The sequence below is a fragment of the Lonchura striata genome, chromosome 3, assembly GCF_046129695.1.
Source record: "Lonchura striata isolate bLonStr1 chromosome 3, bLonStr1.mat, whole genome shotgun sequence".
NCBI classification, from domain to species: Eukaryota; Metazoa; Chordata; class Aves; order Passeriformes; family Estrildidae; genus Lonchura; species Lonchura striata.
In genome coordinates, this window is record NC_134605.1 from 30,487,631 (window position 1) to 30,511,229 (window position 23,599).

Here is a 23,599-nt window from a genome sequence, read left to right on the forward strand (position 1 = left end):
CATCACCTTGAACAGCCACGAGCCCATAGATCCACACAGAACAAAAGCCAGGGGTGAACATACAAGGGAAGAAACTCCTTTGGGTTCCTCATGCAGAAACATCCAGATGGATCACATTCTCACTTCACTCCTGCAGTCTGCAAGATGTTACTGAATACAGTGAACCAAAATGTCCTCAGGTACTCATCTTCTTTCCTCCGCTCCGCCCTCTGCTGAGGCAGTGACTGCAGGTCCACCTGTTGAGCTACTTGAGTCCATCCTAAATAGCAGCTAGATTCTTTACCAACTGCAAACACTAAGTCCATTACCAGAAAGGGTAGGCTCACAGCATTACTTTCACCTTGGATTATAAATTCCACCAGGATTGCATCTACTCATGCCTGTACAGTACCCAGCTCATGGGACTTGGCTCCTGACAAAAGAGAAGCAGGGCTGGGACCATCACCACACTGCTCAGCATCAGGCTGGGAAGGAACCCAGGAGTCCTTCCCCCCTGGTCCTGCCCATCACACCACCCTCTTCTCACCAAGCTGGGAACTCGGGCTGAGCTCCACACAAGGGTTCTGGTGCCTACTTCCCATTCATTTCAATGGGTTTTAGGTACCTAGATGCTTTTGGAAGCTCTGGGCCCAAATCCAAGAGTCCAACTGGTAGGTTGCTGATGCCCTGTAGCCTCCAGAGGCAATGCTGGAGAAACTGTTACACAGTGGAAGAAAACCAGGATGCAAGGCAGAAGGAGAAAGCAAAGGAAATCAAGGTCAGAATTAAATTCTTTAATACAAAAAAAAGTTTGTTTGTCGTCGTCGTCGTTGTTTTAAGATATATCTGTAATTTCTTAGTTTAAAAATAAATATGTACTAAGGAATATCTTGAAAAAATTCACTAGACACAATATGTAGTGTTAATATCTTTTTTCCCCGCAATTATTACAGATAAACAGTAGCACCAATAAATAAAATGATAACAAATATTAAAATTAAAAAGGAGAGATTCAAGATGTAGAATTTTCTATTTTTTCCTGTTTCTTCTTTTTACATATATAAAAAAATTGTAGTGTCTATTTAATCCGAATCACACATATACATAAACATATATATATATATATACAAACACATAGCCAAATATATATATAGTATGTAGATGTATATCTAACCGTTGTCTCAATAGGAATGTGTAGGGGTAGGTGTTAGAGAAATTAATTAAATAACTGCCCATAACATGCTACTGACTCTGCCAACAATTGGGGAGAGACGGGATGGGACAACAGGAAGGTTAAATTTATACACAACCAGTACAAAAAAAAAAAAAAAAAAAAAGAAAAAAAAAAAAAAGAAAAATAAAGGAGGTACGGCTTATAAATAGTTGAAATTAAATATTAACAAAGAATACTGAAAAATCCCTACTCTAATTAAATTATCTGTTTAATTTCTAATTTAAAAAGGGATATTAAATAAGTATATAAAACACTTTCTCTTCCCTCCCCCGATCGGAAGCCTCTGTCTTGCACACAATGCAACATGAGTACTCTACATTGCTGATGCAAGCACCCATCCGTGTGTTTTCTCTCCTTCTGAAAGCCATCAGTCGGATGGGGAGATCCTAGTGGTTAGTAGTCGCTTGTTGTGAGTCTGTTTTTAGACTGTCTTGTCTTTTTGGAAGTTTTCCGTGTTGTACATTATCAGGCGTTGAAAATTCAATTGCAGATGATGTTTGGCAGCATTCTGACACAGACCGAGTACCTTTTTGATTATTATTATTAATAATAATAATTTTAATCACAGAACTAGATTATATATATCCACATAGATGTACAAACACACTTTCAGGGGTGTGTGTGTGTGGGCACGTGTGTAAGGTGGGTTTCACATACACCACAGCCTACACTGCAGATACACACATAGCCAAGAACCTCCCTCACAAAACAGCTAAGGGACTCCAGCTGTCTTCACATTTGATTCCCCATCCCATGACATGGAAAAGGGGCCTGATATTTACAGTATGTCATTTAAAAAAAAAAAAAAACCTTGATGTTCTTAAGGGTCATTCACACTTGGCATGCAAACTGAAGGCAGCAAAAGTTTCTTTCTTATTTCCCCCCTTCAATCTTGGCATACATATATATTATTTTTTATATATATATATGTATAAAAATAAATATATATATATAAAAAAGAGAGAAAAATACATACATACATACATACACACAAATGCATACATTCACATACATACACACACACCCCCACTACTGTGTATATACTTCTGATTAATATCCCTTTCCAGAAATGTTCCATAAGCATCTCGGATGCTCTTGAGTGGCAGCTCTGTGCATGAAGAAAGCAGACAGTGCTGAACAACTGTGTGGCTATGCACCGGTCCCCATTCTTGCTTCAGCACACTGTAGACCTTGTGTCCTCTGCAGCCACCAAGGGCAGGAAATCTAGACTCCTGTGATAACTCCTTGAACAGAAAGTCAGTGTGCATCAGCTGCCCAACATCCTTAAAAGAAGCCAGCATGTCTCTCTGGCAAAGGTTCTACAGCTAATAAAGTCAACGCAAAATGTACACTGACATCCCATGTCCCAGCAAGGCAGGCAGGTTATGAGACGAGTAAGGGCGAAGGTTGGGGGAAGAGAGGGGAGGAGGAATCCTTGATCACAGAGATGGCCATATCCTTGGCCTTTGACCCATTGCACCCTAGGATGCCGCTCTTTGGAACTCCCTGCCCATCCTCTCCATCACCTCTCCTCCCTGTCCCAAGCAAGGAGAAGGTGGTTTGTGGTACAGCACACTCTACAGAGAAACAGCGGAGGCCGCACAAGTCAATTAGAGTTAAGAAGTTTACACCCAGCGCTTCTACTCAAGTCCAGTCTTAGCTTGTTTCTTATGCCCCAAGTAGCCCGCTTGTGTCCACAGCAGTTGAGTATTATCCAGTGAAGACACCAATAACATTAGCAATGTTAAAAAAAATAATCAGTATATATATATATATATAATATATATGTGTGTGTGGTTAAGATATACATATATGTATATATAGATGTGGTTAAAATATATATACATATATATATATGTATATGCATGTATACACACATATATATGTATGCATGGGAAAACCCATCAAATACACCCCTATAAGTCTTCCTGGCTCTGTTATTTAGCAGCATAAAAAGAAAAATAAAATAAAAAGTTCAAAACCCAAAGGTGAATTCTGTGCGGCGGGTGCCTTGGGGAATGTTCCTTCCGGAGTCCATCGTCCGTACTGAAAGTGCTGTGCTCTACCGATCCTTCATTTTTAGGGTTCATTTGGATTAGTGTTTTGTTTTGTTTTATTCTGTCCAGGCGAGAAATCAGGCTCCAGAAACAGGGCTGTTTCCCCTTCTCTTCCGCTGCTCACCGTCTCGGTTTTTCACATCTATCAAAGAGGAGAAGGAAGGAAAAAAAGAGAGCAGGGGTTAATGTTTGTGATGGGGGTACAGTTAGGGCAGGGAAGGGAAGGAAGGGTGGTGGCTAATGTGTTTAAGAGCACATGGTGTTAAGACATGGCATGACGTCACTGGTGGGGTGAAGTGCTGTGCAGATAGGGCAAATCAGCTGAGAATCTCGACTCCACAAACGAGTCAATTAATTCTATTCCCCCAGGCTCACCTAGACAGGTCAGGGGGAATACTCAAACAAAATTTTGGAGCAGAATCAGTAGCTTCCTCACAGATAAGCTGAGTGTCTTGTTTGCATCTTTGCACACCATACACACAAATACACACAAACACAGAAAAACAAGGCTAAGCAATGCATGCAGAGACACACCCTTGGCTCTCCACCTAGCCTCTTGTTTGGGTTGGAAGCAGTGCAGACAACAAAGCCTCATGCAAGAAGGTGAAAATAAGTGCTTTTCATTCCATTAGCTGCTGTGAGTGGGGGTTAGCACCAGAGAACAGCAGTGGCCTGAAGAAGCAGCAGGAGAAATGAGAATTTACCCTCCCCTGTAGGTCCCAATACTAATTCTACAAGAAAGAGCAAGAGAAACTTCAGCTTAACCAGCTTTTTATCTGGAAATTGATAAGATAACCACTCCTATGACTCTTTCCCATTTTTCTGGCCAACACATCGCCTCTGGAAACCTCCCTTAGTGTCCATTACTCCACCACAGAGAGGGACTAGTAAGAGAAACTAGCAAACCTCTTCTGCCACCGTGACTTCTTTGTGGTATTTGTTTTGTTTTTCATTGTATTTATTACTATTTCTCGCCCTTCAAACTCTGCGGGGTAATTATTGGTTACTCTGGACTTTGGGAAAAGGAGCAGGGGGGAAAAGGCCAACATTAAGAATGGTCTCAGACTTCAGGGGCTTTGCTTGCTGGGGGAAATGTAACCCTGGAAGTCACTCTATTCTGGCCTCTCCATCAATTACTTTCCCACTGAGATTACAGCACCCCAGAAAAATTCTTTGTATACAGAGCAGTTTCCACCATGCTGGTAGTGCCAATGCCTCTCTGGCTTGGACACAAAGCACTTTCACACCCAAAGGAAGCACTTGCTACTTGTAACACCCGTAGCCACCTAGCCAATGGATGTCTCCTCTTTTCAAGATAGAGCCACAGAGGACCCTGGATCTCTCTCCCTTGTATTCTCCTCTTGAGCCACTGCCACTGCAATACTACAGAAACAGGAACAATCCTAGATCTCGGTGAAAGGGATCTGAGTTCAGAGTCACAGCCAAGTGCTCATTAGCAACCCTATTTCTATGTCTCCCTCTACACAGGTAGGATGATCCTACACCAGAGGTGCAAATGTAGCTTCTGCAAGTCAAGACACCCCTCTGAGCTCACCAAAGCGCTCAGGTGAGAACCAGGAATCAGTTTCTTTACATATCCGTGCCACAGATGGTATGTGACAGCACTCAGACGACACATGCACAGCATGGATCTCTGAACTAACACTAACCCCACAGTGCCTTTATGTCTCCCACGGCACATCTGAAATAGCCACCCTGGCCTTCACCCAGGGTCAGACTTAAACCTGCTATATTCCATTCACAGTCCTGAGTGCAGCCTCTCAAACCACTACTCTGAACAGATCATGGACAGGGAACTGTGACAACAGTACAAAAACACTGGGTGCCCTCCCTGGCCTTTAGAAGAACAGAGGCAAAGGACAACGTAGGCTCAGCCTTGAGGGAGGCTCGTAATGGCTTTCCTCATTCTGCACACAGCAGAGCATCTACAAGCCACAGAAAAAGGGCTTGAAGACAGGGGTGGCCAAATCCTAGTCAGTTAAGGACTTGTCTTTGTCCAACAGTATGCTCAGAGTTGTGTACAGATAAGGTACAGAGGGATACAGACCCCCCCTGCCTACCTCAGCAACATGAACTCCACTATCCTATTCTATAGTAAAGAATACCTGAGACACAAAGGGCCTGTCCCTGGGAGCCATCCCCATCCAAGTCCTGAGAGCACACCTGAAACAAACAGCTGCCGTTTGACACAGGGAAACCGTCCTCGCCCCAGTCAGCCCCTCTACTCTCTGGCCCACGTAGGACAGAGAAAAGAAGTAATCAAATAGCACTGGTGCCAGAAATCAGCAGGAAGCAAGCTCCCCCCCTCTTTCTCTTTCTCTCTCTTTCTCTTTGTGTGTTTCATCCTTCAGGACACAAACCTGCAAGTGCGCTCGTTTAACTCAAGCTGCCTCGACTTGCAACGTGAGTCTGTGAACTTGCAGGAACATTTACAGGTCTGGGGATCTTGTACAAACAAGTGCTTTCTCCTCTCTGAGCAAGGCTCACAGTGACTGCAAAAAGGCAAAAGGAAAGATGTCTAAGCTACAGCGCTTCAGCAGAAAGAAAATACACATGCAACACCCTAAACATCAAAGCAATCCCCTTGCCCCCTCCCACAGCCCCCATGCTGCCAACTGGACTGCCATGGGCTGATGGATTTTCCAGCAGCACCTCAACAGCCCCCAGGACAGCAACCCTTTGCATTAGCGCAGAGAAAGAAAACAGGCCTTCTGCACAGTATTCACAAATGCTGCATTGGATCCATTGGCTCAGGCCAGAGGGAGGAAGAAGGGGAAAGCAAGGATGGGAAGGTGAGAGGTCCCAGCCAGCTATTGACACATCAGTGAAAGGAGTTCTCTGAAGTGGACTATTTGAGTAGAAAGAGGCCAGCGGCTAAACGAGTTAAATATACAGGGTCTCTCCTCCCCTGGAAAGCAGCTGGGCTCCAGTACCACATACTGACCCCTGCAGTCGGCACTGCCCTCCTTTCTGTAAGCCTCATCCCAACCTCGCCATCTAGGAGTCTCCTATTGAGGGGCCATGAATTTACAATGCAGAATTTTGTGAACCATCATGAGAGAGGCAGAGCAAAAGAGACAGGGAGAGACAAGCCACCAAATCCAGCAGAAAGAGAGAAAAAAAAACAGACAGAGAGGCCCCTGCGGCTCCCCAGCACCCCCTCTCTGGCCTCCCGCTGTCCCAGCTCTCCTCTCCACCTGTGACTCTACCAGACACACACGCACATGTGCACACGCACACTCACACACACACATGCATGGCAGATGTCAGCCTGCTGGTCACCAGTCATCAAAGCAGTGAGGACACGAGACAAGTGGTGGAAAGCAGATGACAGAGCTGCAACCGGAAAGTGTGAAGAGGTGCAGGGTACTCATCCATCCACCACACTCTTGTGCCTTGGGACAATGGTCACCACTGATGATTAGAGAGCCAAGCAAGCTAAAGCCACCTTCCCTAAGATAGCCTTAGTGCCAGAGCAGTGCCACCAGCAGCGCTGTCCCTGCAGGATCTGCAGCCCACCAGTGACTTGGGAGGGGAGGGTGAGATTTGAGCAAGCAGCAAGCAGGCAGATTGGTTTGGGGAGAGGGAGGGAAGAGAGTCTACAAGCAGAGGACACAAACGTACAAGCTGAGTGGTTTGTACCGGCCTTTCTTGCGCTTTCTCTTTTGACCCTTCCCCCTTCCTCGCTTTGATTTTCTGGAAGAAAAACAAAAAAAAAAAAAGAGAAAGAGAGAGAGGGGGAAAGAAAGGGAGAGATACAGAGAAAACGGAAGAAAATGCAAGGAAGAAGAGAAAAAAAAATACAGCCATGTGCCTTGCTGGGAGGGGAGAAGCACATGAGGCAGGACTGGAGGGTAAATCCCAGGGCTGAAGCACAGATCTCCACTTTGCACGTACATTCACCAGCTCCGGCGCTCCTGTCAGCTCTGCAACCAGCCTGCCCACAGCCAAGCCAACACCAGGGAACTCAGCAGAGACCTCCTGCAAGGCTGCTGCGAGCAGAGGCGGACCTGCTGGAACCTCAGAGGGGCACCTGCCCCCTCCAGAGAGGGGCAGTGGGAAAGGGGCAGGGGGTGAGAGGGAGGAGGAACAGAAAGCTTTGTGAAAGCATCATGCCACCGTGGTGAGTGCAGACAATCATTCCAGGTGACAAGCACAGGTGCACAACAACTGACAAAAGGCAACCTGAGTGAAAGGGCTCTCTTCAGAGAAGAGGAAACCACTCTGACCTGATACACTGCCCAGCACTGGGCCTAGGAGGGGGCAGGTGAGCTCCAATAGCTCTGCTGCAGGACAGGTGGCAATCCTGCCTTGGGATGGGAGCACTCCAGAGACAAGGGAAAAGATCTGATCTCGGAGAGGGCTATCCAACCTGAAGGCTTTGCTCATCCACCTCACCTCCTGCCTGTGGTTCAGAGGACTCCAGGAGACCTTACTTGGATGTCTGTAACAGTTCCTCTGGCATCCTCTATTCTGAGTACTGAAGAGTAAAGAGGGGGAAGAGGATGTCCTGACCTAGTTATTTTACCCAGGAGATAATCAGCAAGCAGCTTTCAGTTCTTCCCTTCTGTCACTGTCCACATGGATCTGCCAGACAGACAACCAGATGGAGCCAAGGTACTGACTCCATTCTGAAAAATTCACCAGTTGCCTCTGATTCTTGGGCAGGAGCTCAGCAGGCAGGGGCTCGGAAGTACAGTCCTGGACACTAACCATGGATCCCTATGGTCCATTGAGAGCATAGGGCGCAAGGGAGGCTGGAACCTGTACTGCTCCTTGAGCCACATTAGCACAGGAGCAAGGGAGAGACATGCAAGGAGAAGGCCCTAGGCAAAGCACCAGGGCTTGTCAGGCAAATGAGTCCCAGCTCTGAGGCAGTTCAGCAAAGGCTCCTTCATTCCCTGGTGCAGCCCACTTCAGGAGAGAGCTGTCAAAGGGAATTGGAGGAACAGAAGAGAAAGCACCGTAGGTGTCTCCTAGGCCCTGTTCAAGTCACCTCACTGGAACGAGTGTCAGAGCACCAGCTCAAACCCAGTTCTGCCCTACATGTCAGTGACAGGGAGACGGTGAGGGGAAGAAAATCAACCTGAAGGGAGGAGAGGGGTACCAATATAACAAGACTTTCAATCTGGCACAAATCAAAGCACACCAGTCTCTCCCATCCCTTCCCATCCTTCCCTGGGGAGTGCAAAACCAGCAAAGAGCAGGCAAAAGGTGCTGTTAGAAGAGGAAAAGTGAATGCAACACAGTCCGAGCTGGCTGCTACACCCACACCCCATCCTCACCAGAGCTCACACAGACCAAACTCTTGCACACCTTCAAACTACAGAGCCACACAGACCGACCGTCCCTGACATGGCCCTGTGCAGACAGGACTGTTGGCTGCACACAGTCTGATGCAGCCAGGAGCAGATTTCCAGGGGGAGGAGGAGAGGCTGGAAGGCAGCTAGAAACATACAAGCATCAGGAGAGGGGTGAAAGAAGCTCTATCTCTCCTGTTTGCTCCCTCGTCTCAGATTCAGCCTCATCTCCAAGTATTCACTTCTTCCTCTCCAACTCCACACCTCTAAATGGCAGAGGTGCTTTTCCAGTCATGTGCAGTCCAGCTGATCCTCTCGCTCAGAGAGATCATTCTTTCTTTTCAAAGTTGTTTTGTATTTCATGCTCATCCCTGCAACTACTGCAGGATTAGAGCTTATTTTTCTACTTTCCACAACCTTTGTAAAGGGAAGGTTGTGACTTAACCTCCTTCAGGCCACTAAAGCAAATACATAAGATTCAAAAAACCCCTCAAGAAAGCCTTCACCAAGACCCAACTAGGATGTCCACCTCCCTTTACACTCTCCCAGGTCCCCACCCAATCAAACCAGTGTCACATCTTGCATGGCATCAGTCCTGCCTCCACCAGGCCTCTACTTCCACCTCTCCCTGTAGCCAGCAGAGTTCCTACCAAAGCTGCTGTGAAAGAAGCCAGCAAGTACTCACTCAAGCAGCAAGAAAAAAATTAATAATAAAGAAAGGCAGCAATTTGCAGTAACCAGAAACACCCCAGGAAGAAGGAAGGGGAGAATGGGGCTGCACCTTGAATCCATTCCAGCAGGACAGACACAATGGGACTTCCCTATCTTAGGAAAAAGCATTAGGAATGACTACCATGGCCATGGGTCATGCAAGGTCCGTGTCTGGGGTATGAAGGAAGGACCATCAGATCTGGGTTTCTGTGACCACCTGGAATGGATTCAGAGCATTGCCCCATGCAGTACAACAATGCCATTTCCAAAAACACCTTAAAGTGAGTATATCCAACCAAAGAAAAAGGCAAGGGGAAGTGGGGAGAGGAAATGCCAACCAACCACCAAAAGAGAAAGGAGGAAAGGCTCGTCACTTACTTTTCTTGTTTGTTTTTGACATCTTTCTTTGGTCTGTGGAGAAAGGCAGAATAAAGGCCTCATTAGAAGAGAGCTTATCACATATACTTCTGGTATTGTCCCCAGCTCCCACCAAGTCCAGGGAAGGACATGTACAGGCAGAATTGCAGGATGCCCATGGCACAGTTTAAGTGGTCCATCTCCAAGTGGTTTTGCTCCCCTGTTGACCCTTGCTGGTAGCTAGTGCCATAAAGATCCCAGGATGCAGGCTAGCATTGTCCACCTGTGATACTTAGAGATGGAAGAGCCCTGACAGCAGAAGGCTTATTTTCCCAGTCTCAGCCATCCCACTGCAAACCAACCAAGAAGGCTGCAGAAGCGTCTGAACAAGAGTCCCAACCCAATGGCAGAAAAAAAGAAAGGCTCCGAGTAATTTTATTGCAAGAGGAACCAGTGCTGCTCCATTCTCACCTGCAGTCACATTTACTGTGCTGTAAGAAGCTCATGTGTGATATGTGCTGACTCTGATGGGGTTTAATTCTCATGATCTGGAATAAAAGAAACAGAAAGGGTCACTGCCTGATCACTCTTCATGTTCACAGCCCCAAATCAGGCTGCTGTGCAGCAAAGCACTCACACCCCAGGTGCTCCTGGGAAGAGCAGGGCAGAGTTTGAGCTAGCTCTGAGGCCCCGTTCTCCCAGTCAGAGAAGGCCTTTGATCACAAGCGAGCAGCAACGCCAGACTTGTGCCAAAGCTCTGTTTTCTTGTCCATGCTCAGTGCCAGCACTGGTGGATAGCCTTGGAGACAGGCATGGGAGAGAGTGTACCACCACAGCAAGGTTCTCAATGAGCCCTCCCTGGCTGATGCTGGACAGACAGTAGTTGAAGATCCAGCCTGCTCAAGCAGAAGTCATGCTTCAGTCTCACACAAAGGTCCCCAATGAAAATTCCAAATCCAACTCCTTTTCCTTAAGCCACCATTCCTTCCCTGACATTTCACTTTCTCAGTACCTTGACCCAGAAAATAAATCTGGAGATTTGTGTTTAAAGGAGTCCTGCAAAGCCAGACATCACCCAGCCCCCAGCCCCCAGATATATTCAAGGAAGCTATTTAGAAGCTATGGAATACTGTCATATTCTCTTAACCAGAACATGGCTGGAAAATTAGCTCTACAGATATGCTTTAATGCCTCTGACCCCTTACAGGTATGCAGGCATACCAGTCAAGAAGTGTAATTCAGCAAGGAATGGTGGGAAAAAAAACATCCCTAGGGGAGCCTGAAAGTGGAAAAGCAGTATGGGGAACCATGAAAGGGCACAGGCAGGGTCTCCAACAGAGTTCAAACACAGCCTAAATTTCAAGTAAAAGGACCTGCTGGCTAATCACTTAGCACTGCACATTTCTCACCGATACTAAAAATTGACACAAATATTTACAGTGGCCATCAAGAGGCTAAGGGACAAAATTAGGTGAGGGAGCTATGGGTTGGGTAATGGCACCAGCACAATTTTGGACAAGAGCTGGAATCCAGTCTGACAGACAAGGGCAGTTACTAAGGTCTCTAAAGCAATTTGCATCTTTGCCCACAGGCCCAGCCTTTGCTATCATGGCCACCTTCAGCAGCCTCCAAACAAAGGAGGAAGAGCCCAGAGGCAGACAGGCTTTTTCAGCTAACATAGCACAGTCTGTTTCTTAGATCCCCTTTAACCCCTGCTATGCCAGGGTAGCTAAAGACCCAAATTCCCTGCTCTGTTGGTACAAGCTGATGCCACATGACCTTCAGGAGAGAGCACTGACAGGTTCTCCCCTTTTGCCCTACTCAGCTGCCTTCAGAACAACAGCTGTGTGTAGAGTTCAGGTGCTGCAAGGGCCCAAGGAATATCTTCTTTGGGAACTGGGAGACAGTACCATCAGAAATGTTCCTTTGCATTCTCTAAACATAAAGTGCTCCTTTGCATGCTCCTACCTACTGTATTTGGGCAGGAGCCAAAAAACAGACTCTCCTTGTAGCCTTAAATAGACATAGGCAATTCATTTTTTAACCCTGCGTGGTGTAACACAGAGCACCAGAGTCAGAAAAGAGGTTCCCTGGGGTAGGTGCACTTCCAATTAGCTGGGATCTGGGACTTGGAGCGGCTGTGATGGCTGTTTTGCTTCCTTCCAGCAAAGCGTGGCAGATTGCAAGCTGGACCCTCACCTCCATTGTGACGTTGTACACATCCACAGGGACACATTCTAGGCCTTCATCGCCGCAGCAACCCGCACATCTCATCAGAGGCACACAGGATGGCTTGAATATGTACTCCACTTCATCGGGGTACTCCTGGAAAATGTCCACCAGGGTCTCAATAGTCCTGCAGAAGCTGCGCTCATAGACTTCCAGGAATTTGATAACTAAAAGAGGAATGGAGGGAATAAGTTAATGCAAACTTAGCACAAGAATGTCTAGTGCTTCACCCCTTAAAGTGAGCCAGACAGTTGCAACACAACTACCCTATGCTCTTCACTAATAGTCTTGCAGGCCTAAATCCATTGTCTGTGCTCTACATACACACACATCAAGTGAGAAGGGAGAAAGACAATCTCCTCCTACAGCTGCTTCAGGGCAAAGGCAAAATGGACAAGAGAGCCTCACTGTTTGCCTTCCTGGTACCATGATGTATGCCGCAGGTGACTCTTCCCCATATATCTTCTCTGTTTTTCCCCATACTCCTGGTATGCTGCCACTAAGAATATCAGCTCAGCCAGAAAAAACCTGAAGCTGCAGCAGATAATCTGCATTCTGGACTAAGGCCCTTCACTGGTTTGCCCTTTACTCCCTTTCAAAACAGTCAGTGGATGCCCCAGCAGTTTTAAAGCCAGAAGCATCCTTTGTACAGACCTCAGCACACAGACACTTCTAAGAGCAAGCAGAGGCTCTGAACTATGGAGCCATGCATCTTCACCCTCCCTGTCATCTACCGCTTTTGGCCATGCAGAACATCTTCCTCAGCAGGTCACCATGGAACCATGACAGTATCCACTACAAGTCACGGCCTCCATGTCCCCACACTGACCACCTTCTCAGACCCAGGAACCAAGCCACCCACTGGAAGATTCAAAGTAGGCTCACAGCACCCCCAGGACTAGCCAGACTATATATTTGGCTACTGAACTACAATGAGACAGTGTGGGAGGGGGAACAGGGTGGATCTGCCATTATCCCAAGCCTTCCCTACGAATGGAGCAAACACTAACTGCTTGCGATCTGCACTGATTTCACAAGTGTTTCTCAATGTTTCCCACTCTCTTGCCAAAGCTTCATTTTGCTGCTTGGTCAAGGGTTGGAGAGATTTAAAGAGATGAGAGATAGTATAGGTAAGTACACACACACAAACCCCAGATGCTTAGCATAGTGTGGCAGTGAGTACCTGGAGCCCTCCAGGCCTCCTAGCTCTAGCACCACACTGGCAACAAAGGATGTCTCACATGGAGCGCAGGGTAAGAGTATGCCCAAGGAGACAGTACCTGTCCCATGCTGTTATGCACCATAATGATCCACCTGTACAGTATGCAGAGTCCTCCAGCACCAGGTTGATAACTCAGACTGATAAGAGGAAACTGCTTGCATCATGGAAAATAATGGTCTCCAGTAAGTGCTTCTGAAGTGCCCTGATCTTGTGACAAACTGGCATAAAGGTTACTTTGCCACAAAAATGCAAAAGCTGCAGGGCTTGGAGCTCACAGCCCGCAGTTAATTGTTGAAAGTTAATTCTAGGTCATGCGGGGCTGACAGTGTCATAGTGCTGAAGTCCTGAGAGCAGGTACAAGAGGGGAGGAGCTTCCCTCCAAGGAGCTTGAAGTGTCAGAGAGCGTGAGCAGCTATTAAAAGAGAAAGTGGCTTGTGAAAGCGAAATGTAGCCTGGCAGGCATGGACTGCTTGTTGGTATTCCTTGTCTAGAAGACAACATTTCTGTTCCTTGTTCTTCCCTTCCTCTTCCCTCCTCCCCTAACTGCTGTATGTCTCCTGTCTGTTCTCCTATCTTGTCTGTGACTACCTCCTTCTTCCTGTTCCCCTTTGGAGTGACCTTAGTCACCACCTATGTTCCAACAAGTTGAACAATTTAATACGTGGGAAATTCTGCGGGCACAAAGACAGTCACTGAACTGCACTGTTGATTATTCACACTGTGCCAGACACAGGATCTGAGAACTCTGGCAGTAAAGGCATAGTTCAGGATAAAAATGCTTACAGACATATGTCAAGGGGAGGGACAGAATGTAAGAGGGAGGGAAAGAACCAGTTACCTGTGCAGATCAAATGCCACATCAGTCTGGGGCATAAAGGAGGCAGAAAACAAGAGTAGAAAAGTGAAGTGAAACTGACTGGTGTTCTGTCATGCTTTCCTAAATATTTGCACTATTCAGACATTTGGATTACACCAGAGAAACCAGACTACAGACTGGTCCCAGAACAGCACATTCAACTTCTTTTGCAGGCCTTTTACTTCCACAGCTGCACCCTGACAACTATACTTGAGATCTGAGAGATACGACAGGACTAAATCCTTCACATGAAGAATTTGGGAGTTTCTACCTTTACTTTAACACATGAAGGTTTTCCAAAGTCTGAATCGGCCTCTGAAAAGGAACCAGGGAATCCTCCCCTAGCTGCCACAAAAGGCACATTGCCTTATTTTGCTGGACACAGAGAATTCACATGGAGACTGTGCAACACTCTGTAGTTCATTTGCACAGCTACCACACAAACCAAACCGAAGCACATGACTGAGGTACAGTCAACCTCATAGCAAAGCCCTGCTCCTTCTACCATACCTACATTTATTCCCATGTACTGGAAGTTATATTGCACACTTTGCTGGGTTGATTCTGCCTGTGCTTCCTTTCCATTGGTTGTGTCACAAATGGAAGAAGATCTCTTTCATGGGGAAGCACAAGAAGGTCACCGAAGGACTAACACCACTAGGTCTGCTCCCTTCCTGAAAACTGGGCTTCAGCCCACATTAGAAGTTAATCCCACAATTAAATCACACTCCTACCCTGCAAAACACCTCCAGATTTGAGTCGGAGGTTCTTCGCTGTGAATGGAGGGGGAAGGAAGGTTAAAACGCAAACAGGACCCACATTAACTCTTCAAGGCAGAGCTTAAATTCAAATTTGGAGCAGCTGAGCAAGAACATGCTGGACTAGAAGAGCCTCTGATCATTTTGTCTCCCTCCCTATGAATGGCTTAGCAGCAATACAGACACACGGTTATTTTGAAAATAAAAGTGCAGCCACAAGTGTTGGTGGTTTCCTTTATTTATACCAGAAAATCTTTTCCTGTGAAACAAAGAGTGTTTGTCTGACTCTTCTACAACTTCCCGTGCCACAAAACATGTGGAAGCCTCTCTGAGCTCAAAAGGGTAGGGGCTGAAGCTAAAATAACAATCTCTGACCAGAGTAAGTTCATCCCAAATAGAAACCTGTCATCTCAGAGAAAGCATAAAATGGCCAAAGACACAAACCCACCTTTCAGCCCAAGCCCCTAAGAGGTTCAGAGGAAGGAACTACAGGACTGTCCTTGGGTAACAGAGGCCTGTCATCATCTCTTCACAGAGGAGAAACTGAGGTATAGAGAGAGGGCCTCTAAGTTCAAACCACAGGACAGAAGTAGAGCCAGGAGTCCTGACTTCTACTTCACAATTGTATCTGCATCGCAGAACCTGTAATAGTACCAGGACAATAACACTGAAGTTTCACCACTTATATTGCCAGACCAGCTTCTGCAATCCCATCAGCCTTCTTGTGACAGAAGTTAACTCTGTTTCATTCTTTCCCTCCCCAGGAGGGATTTGTTGGGCACAACAAATGGCACAGGTGAGGACACTAGCTCTATTCTACCAACAGCAGAGAACTGGTTACCAAAATAAGCCTCACAGCAGGCTCCATCTTGATCCCTCTGGAGTCACTGAACCTTCTTCTGTTGACTTCAGCAGGAGCAAGGGTCAAGCACAACTGGCGGCAGCCCACCAGCAAATCAGAAATTTTGCCAGCACAAAATGGACACCTATCCCAAACACAGCCTGCCACAAACCTCTGGCAACACACATAGAGTCTGTCACACCAATAAAGTTACAGAAATTGAAACTGACTTATACGGAAAAAAAAAAAAAAAAGCCAGTCTGGGCCTACAGTGCTGGAGCCCTCTGCTGACCTCTGGCTGGAATAACGCTGAAGGTCACAGTCCGTGGGGACCCTGCAAGACTCTGCCAGACTCTGCCATGCAACAAGTGATCTGCTCTGCTATGCAGGTAAGGGGAAAACATGGCCAGGATGGTCTTAAAGCAGGCGATGATCACCTCAGGCTGAAGGTTTCAAAGTTCACAGCCCTTTTACCCCACTGCTGAACTGAGGACTGCAGACAGAAGCCAACCTCCTGACATGCACAGGGCTTCCTTCACTAGAGAGGGAGCTCACAGGAGACATCTTTGACTAAGCCAGGGGCTGACTGCCCTTCTGGTCTACATTTAGTTGCATGAAGCAACGAGGCAGGGGACACTGTCACACCCTGGCCTTTGGGCAACAGGAAAGACACAAGATCACAGCAGCTGTAGAGACACCACCTTATTTCCCTGACAGGCAATGGTCCTCTCCATACTGGACAACCAGGAACCAATTAGTAGAACACATCAGAACCTATCAGAACCCTAGAGTGCCATTCCCTGAATGCTCAAAGTCTGCTAGCCCAAACCAGAATAAAAAGGTGTATTTTTCAAGCCTGGCTCTTTACAGTGCTTAGAAATTTCCAGACTGTGGGGGTACCCGAGACTGCTGAGAGGCATGAGCCCAGAAAATCATCCTGGACTTCCCCTTTCTCCTTCTCTTCCTGAGAGACCTGCCGTCTGGGGGCTGCTCCGGCCTTTGTTCAGGGATCAGCCCTGACCCCAGCCGGGCACCACCAGCACCGCTGGGAAAGAGGCGGGGAGCAAAATTTGACAAATTCCTTCCTACAGCACTATGGCGAATCCCCAGTAAACTGCTCGGCGCTCCGCAGCTCTTTGTGTGCGCCCGTCTGTGTTCAGATACATACATACATATATATATACATATATATGTATGTAAATATAAGCGAGCGTGCGTATGTGCAGCAGCGCACGCACGCAGTTTCACTCGCGCTGTGGTAAGCCAGGGGCGGGCTGGGCCAGCCCTGCTGCCGCCCTGGCACCGCGGCCGCCCCGAGCCCTGCCCCGCGGCCGCCCCCGGCCCCACGGCCCGGCCCAGGCCCGCGGCGCGGGGCGGGGGCGCCGCGGCCGCCACGAAAGGGCTGATGGCGGCGGCGCCTCCCGCGGCAGCCCCCGGTCCCGCTCCCCGGGAGGTGGCGGTGTTGACCGCCGGCGACTCCGGGGGCTCCTTCCCCCCAGCCACCGGGAAGCCGCCCAGCGCTTACCTTCATTGGGTTTCCGCTCCCCATCCCCCAGGGCGGGCGCAGCCTTCGACAACTGCAAAGACAACAGAAAATCAGTCACAACACGGAAACGTGAGGCGGTCCCGCGGCGCGGGGGGTCCCGGGCAGGGACCCCCGGTGGTCCCGGTCCCGTCGCTGCGCCGGGCAGGGGGCGGAGGGAGCCCCGGCGGGAGGGGGCGCCCCGCGGCCCAGCCGCTCCCCGCCGGCCTCCCCGGCGGGCACAGAGGAGCCTTTTGTTCCCCTGTCCCCGGGGCAGCCGAGAGGGGCACGGGCGGGACGGTCCGGCCTGGGGACGGGGCTGGCAAGGCGGTGTGCCGGGCCCGAGAGACGCCCCAAAGGGAGAGACGCGTCCCCGGGGAGCTGCTGCCAGTGGCCGCGGGCAAACACCCGGAGCAAACGCGAGCCCGGCCGAGAGAAGTAACGGGGAGACCTGCTGCTGCCGCTGCCGACACGACCGGCGGACCCGGGCACCGCTTCTCCCCGTAAAGGCGAATCTGGCCCGGGAGGGCAGAGGGGGAAGAAGGGCGGCCAGGCACGGAAGAGCATCGCTCCCCTCTCAGTGTCACAGATGTCTGTCACCCAGCAGTGGTGGCCACGGAGGTGTCGGCATCTGGCCGGGTGTCAGGGCGATTAGCTGTGACAGCACCACTTTGCCGACGGACGCCGCCAAACCGCCCGGGTTTTCTTCCTCTGATGGAAGGGAGGGCGAGCACGCCCTCACCTTAGTGGTCTCAGTCCCCAGCCCCTGCGTAGATCCCATTCCTGCGCTCCACAGATTCCCCTGGCCCAAAACCGAAAAGGCTGCAAGCTCTGCAGTCACTCCTGCCGCCTTTTGGGAATAGGGACGTTTCCAAAGCACTGAAGCAGATAGGAGTGGTGACAGGTAACCCACCCCCAAAATGGTATGGAGAAATATTACACCACTTTACTAAGGAAGTCTTTTTAATTCCAGGTGAAACAATAATGCCACTCTTCCTGCTCTTCGTGAGGGCTTTAGATCTGACGTAACTTTCCAGCCAAGTCAGGCTTCCCCCTGCTGTTCTGTTCTGAACCAAAATGGAAAAAGCCAAACTTTTTTCACTTCTCCAAGTTATGTTGCCACCTGTGTGATGCCATCCACCCCAGAACCTGCTGCCTTTCAGCAGAAGCCCATAAGAAGCATGGGGATCCATACAAAATACTGCTTCGTCAGCATGTGCTGTGTTCAGGCTTAGAAAAAGGCTCTCTGATCTAGTAGCTGAAGACAGAACTGAATTAAGGCCAACTCCACCCCAAGCTCAGAACAGGAATCTGCCACCTATGGTCTTCTAAGCAGTCCTGTACACAGGGCAGCACCATCATCCAAGCAGCTGAAAATGTCAGCTTTTAAAAGGAAGGGGCAAGAGAGCCAGCTAGAAGCCCCTCTACCAGACATTCTTTTGTGTCTGTGCATAGTTCCCTTTGTCTAAGGTCCCCCTGACCGAACTTTTTTCTCATTTCAATCAAAGTCTTTCTATACCTGGGCATAACTTAGCAGCCCAGACCTGAGCTGCCCCATGTGTGGATCTGTTTCTTCTCTGGGGAGGAAGGGGGCTGTGTCCCAGTCTCAGTGCTGTGACAACACTTTAAAAAACAGGTTCCTAGAAACAGTTTCATTCCTGAAGTGTGAAGGTCACTGCAACAGCACAAACAAAATGGAGGCAGCGGAGGCTGCAGCAGCCTTCCAAAGCCACTCAGTGCCTGACAATCTATGGGTAAAAAGAAAACTGCATCAAGGACAGAAAAGTCTGAATCTGCTATGGCACAGGAAGAGGATCACGAGCCAAGTCAGCTTATTCAAATCACAATGCCCCCAAGACTTTTCACAGACGAATTTCTGGTTCATACACAAAATGACCACGACAGACTGAGCAAAATTAGCTTGGGGGTACCTTAAGGGTCATTTTAACCCATTCTCTATGCAAAGCTACCCAGCCAGCTGCCAAGCCCACTGCCTCCTCATGTGCAAGCACACAGGCTGCACAAGTGATGAGAAGCAGAAGCAGGCCACACACATGCTTTCGCTACTCACCTGCGCCAAGCCAGCACCTTGTCCTGCCCCTGATGTAGCAGAGCAGGAGCCAGAATACTCTCGCAGTGCTCACCTGAACCTGGGATGTGATCTGACCCCAAAGATGGGAAACGAGATCAGTGCAAATTGGGCAAAGAGCTTTGGAGCTTTCCCAGGGGAGCTCTCAGCAGAAACTAGAAAGGTTTCCCAGAACTATCAGTAACAGGCTCTCTGCTCACTATTCCAAGAAACTTTTCTGCCCTTTCAGCAGTGTCTTTCACCTGTGGCTAGAGCCCTCAAAGCATGTCCACTGGAACAGCAGGTGAGGCAGGGTCTTGTGCCTCACTTCAAAAGAGTCTGCTATGTATCAGACATGGGGAACCAAAAACATTCCTCAGGACAAGCGGGCCAACTGTGCCCTTCATTAGGAGCCTGAAGGTCATGCTCTCCTCTGCTGGCTTTTGGCATTACCCAACAGTTCTGTAACACAATTTCCTTTCAATAGATTTTCAACATTTCACAGTAGTGTGGAAGCAACCCATGGCCTGGCCTTGAGAGTAGGATAAATGAGCCCAGGAATGGGACTGACAGACGAAGCTCCTTTCTGCGCTCTTTGCAGGTTGTAGCAAATGCACATCCCTCCCTCTGTGGGGTAAAACCTTCTCTAACAAATAAACCCACTTCCCACCATCCACGTCTGTACCTTCCCTGCCTTCCTTCTCCCCCAGTCCCTGTCCAAAGGAAGCTCTTCTCTGAAGGGAGAGAAAAGGTTAATGAAGTCATTCCTCTCTAACCATCACCCCCCTCACCACCACCACCACCAGCACTCTTTCTCTCCCTTCCCCTCCCCCTAATCTGTGCAGGCTCATTAAAAGAGCTTTGTAACTGTTTAGGACTGGAACAAACAATCCATCCACTTTGAGAGGGACTCTGGGACAGGAGTTAAGGCACTTTTCGTCTTAGGCACTAGAAATTCTCAGCGTTTTCTGCTTAGGAAGCGGGGGGGGGGGGGGGCGGGGGGAATGGGACTCACTGCACTACTTCTCCATTGTACAAGCTAACAGAGGTCAGTAATCCTGCAAGCTGCCAGCACAGCCAAGGGACTTCTGACAGAAGAGACAGGAGAATGGATTTGGGGTTGCTCAGGAATCAGTGAGCCCCTCCGACATCCTTCTCCCCTGTTCCCAAAGGAGTGCTCCTTTTTGCAGCCCATCCTCAGAGCACAGGAACGGCTCTGGGGAAGGTGACCTGCTGCGTCCCAGCTGCCTAAAGGCTGTGGAAGCAGGTTCTGGTGGCTCTCCATCGTGGTGTGGTGCAGAGGCACAGCAAAGGCAGGCAGCCTGGTGGGTATGCGATCATTAACAGTCTAGTCACAGGCTTGTTCTCCCTCCCTCAGTGTGTGATCACTGCCTCTTCCCTATGGCAATACATCTGGTATATCCAGGTCTCTCTGTTCTGGGCAGGAGGAGAAGAGCTCCCAGACCATCATCAGGAGTGACCTGTCACCAGGCTGGCAGCAAGACCCACAGATGAAGGAAGATGGGGAATAACCACCTGTCCCCCATTCTCTAGGAAAGAGAGAACCGGAAGGGGACCAACAATGCAACCTCTCCAATCCCGTGGTGTGTGAGGAACTGTGCACACCACTCAGCACAATCAGCTGGGAGGGTGGCACTGCAAAAGTGCCTTTCCTGCCCTCACCTGCATGGAAAAGCTATCACCACCAGTGGAGGCAGACACTTGTGGCTTTAGTGCTGCCCAGACACGACCATGAAACAACTTCCCACCATCTAAGTCTTGCTGCAAGAGCAACCATAACACCTACCTCTGTAAGGAGTCATCCCCCTGAAGGGATGACTCTTTACTCGCAGTGGAGGAGCGCCATGATTCCTTCATCCCTTCTCCTTCACTTCCAGGAAAGCTGCCTGACACATGCTGGACCCTGCTTCCCCAACTCAGACTCTGTCAGGGCTTTTATTTAATGCTCTCTAATGTGCCTGCCTAGCTAGATAGATCAGCCTGACAGCCAGATAAATATTATCATCAAAGCACAAACCCTAGTCCTGTGTGAAGTCATGCCTCTGCCATGCTCAGAGTGATCACCAAGCTGCCTACGTGAGATCTGCTGGCATTTCTAACGCTCCCATCACTGTGGTGCCCGAACAACCAACGGACAAATAAGGACAGAACCAAAGGGCAGAGCTCACCGTCTATCTGCCTGAGCACTTATATAGCCCACATCACCCAGGTACCTGAACCTCTAGCTATCTCTTGTGTCTGTCCCTGCAACATTTCCCCTCAAACTCCTGTAATTCTTCCCTACCATATTTTTCCATCATTATATTGTTTTCTCATCTGCACCACCCTCCAGCCTAGGAGAAAGGCAGCATGAGGCTTTTACGAGGAGAGACAGATCTCGGCTCTACCTGATCCACCGTTTCCTCTTCTGGGGAAGAGGAAGGGGAGGGGAAAAGGAACAAGGGGAGGGTTAAAGGGTGTTATCACTGGACACCAATACAGAGTTGTCTATACTATAGGTGGGGAACAGACGCTATTGAACAATTTTACTGAGGAGCTGAGAGGCAAAGAAACTCCTACTCTGGGTGACAGTGGAAAAACTCCTGGAGAGCAGAAACAATTGTCCCACCAGCCAAACCTGGCAGGAAGACAGCAGGGAGCTGCTCTGTGCCACACTCAAGTGAGAGTGCGCCTCAGTTCCCATAGAGCACAGCCGAGCACAGCCTAATGTGCGGCTGTCACTGGATAAAGTAGAGATATAACAGGCTAGAAACAAAGCGTGCAGTGCTTGCATGACTTCAGTTACAGCTGAAATGGCTCCTAATTGGGGAGTTGCCTTCCAGCATTGGTGCTGAACAAACAATGTGAATAACTGATTAGTTTGCAAGCAACGTTTATTTTCACAACTGTGGGAGATGATCTGGCCCGTGCTCTCCAAGTGCCGAGCAAAAATGGCAGGAGCAAACTAACCTGTTAAAACCTTTAAAACGTAATCCATGCCTGCCTCGCGAACAGCCACTTTCACGTGGGCACTCCGTCTAAACCCCTTAATATCTCTTGGCAACACAGCCCTCTTTACTCTTTTGAAAACAGATTTATAACACAGGTTTGCAAAGAAAGCTGTCCTTTTTTCTTTAAAAAAAGGAAAGGAGGAAGAGTTGGTTTCTAATTCCCCAAGAATGACAATGAGGTAAAAGTGACTGAAGAGGAAGAGAAAAATCCTTGGTTTTGTAATCTCGGTGCAGGAGATCTATATTTTGATTTTTTTTTTTTCCAATCTGGAAGAAATTCTGGATCCATTTTGTCCTCTTTGATCTCTTATTTGTTTTTCCAGCTAGGCATTCTGAACTCCACACGGCGGCACGAACCCGAGCTGGGACCCAAGGCAAATATCGCCGAAGCAGCCTTTTGCAATGTCAGGAGACCCGAGGCTGATGCAAGAAGGCAGCGTGCTGCCTTCCCTGCCCCGCGCCCCGGCGGGACCTCACGGCCGCGCCGCGCCGGGAGCCCCGCGTCGGGGCACGCTCATGTGCGCAGGCACTCCGCAAGGTGCTGCCGCTGCCCCGGGGCCCCGCGGAGCTCCGGGCAGCGCTGTCCCCCCGCTGCAGCACCGCACGCACACGTCTCTGTGCTGCGGGCACCCACCCATATTCGGCGCCAGCGGCGCGGCCGCACCGCACCGAGCAGGTGGGAGGCAAAGGGGGAGCGCGAGAAAACAAAACAAAACAAATAAACCAAAACAAAACCAAAACAAAACAAACAAAAAAAAAAAAAAAAAAGAAAAAAAAAAGGGGGGGGGGGGGGGGGAAGTATTGTCGGCCGTCTGTTTTCCCTTCCCCTCCGCTACGCGGGGCACAAAAGCCCCCGTCCTGCCGCTTACCTCCGCGCTCTGCAGATAGAGCAGCGCCGCCAGCCCCCAGCGGATCCAAGTGAGCAGAAAGTTCATGGTTGCCGGCGCACGCCGCGAAGCGGGGCCCGCCGTGCTCCGCCTCGCCACCGCCCCGCTGCCGCCGCCGCCGCCGCCCCGCCGCGGTCTCGCCCGCGTCTCCTCCGTGCCCGCCGCCGCCTCCTGGAGTGCCGCCGATCGGGCGCTGCGAAAGGTTGCGGGGTAAGGGGGGTTCCTCTTCGGGGTCTCCGGTTTCACCCCTCCATAAGCCCGGCTCTCCGCCGGCCCCTGCTCCTGCTTTCCCTGGGCGCTCCGCCGGGCCGAGCGCAGGCTCCGCGGCCGCCCTGCCGCCGCCCGGCCCCCTCCGCCGGGCAGTCCGAGCTCCACAGCGGCGCCCGTCCGCGACGCTCTCTCCGCGTCGGGGCAGGCAGGCACCCGCGCCACGCTCGCTCGGTTTCGCGCACTCACAGCAAAGTTTGCGCGGAAACTTTCAGTGCATCTCTTTTCCTGCGCCCTCTCTTCGCGGCGGCTGCCTCCGGCGGCTCCCCGAGCCGGGGT

At 49.6% G+C, this 23,599-nt stretch overlaps 1 protein-coding gene across 4 annotated transcripts; it reads right to left on the reverse strand.

Annotated features, from left to right (window-relative positions):
• Window positions 1-752: 752 nt before the first annotated feature.
• Window positions 753-23,154, reverse strand: VEGFA (vascular endothelial growth factor A). Of its 4 annotated transcripts, XM_021550406.2 has the most exons (8): window positions 23,036-23,154; window positions 17,091-17,142; window positions 11,859-12,055; window positions 10,131-10,207; window positions 9,681-9,713; window positions 6,916-6,987; window positions 5,652-5,783; window positions 753-3,412 (listed from the first exon to the last, which is right to left on the reverse strand). In XM_021550406.2, exons 1-8 carry the CDS (start codon window positions 23,099-23,101, stop codon window positions 3,391-3,393), a joined length of 651 nt encoding a protein of 216 aa, XP_021406081.1. In that variant the 5' UTR covers window positions 23,102-23,154; the 3' UTR covers window positions 753-3,390. The 4 variants fall into 4 exon arrangements, with proteins under 4 accessions (XP_021406081.1, XP_021406082.1, XP_021406083.1 ...); XM_021550407.3 differs by lacking the exon at window positions 6,916-6,987; XM_021550408.3 differs by lacking the exon at window positions 5,652-5,783.
• Between the last annotated feature and the right edge of the window lie 445 nt (window positions 23,155-23,599).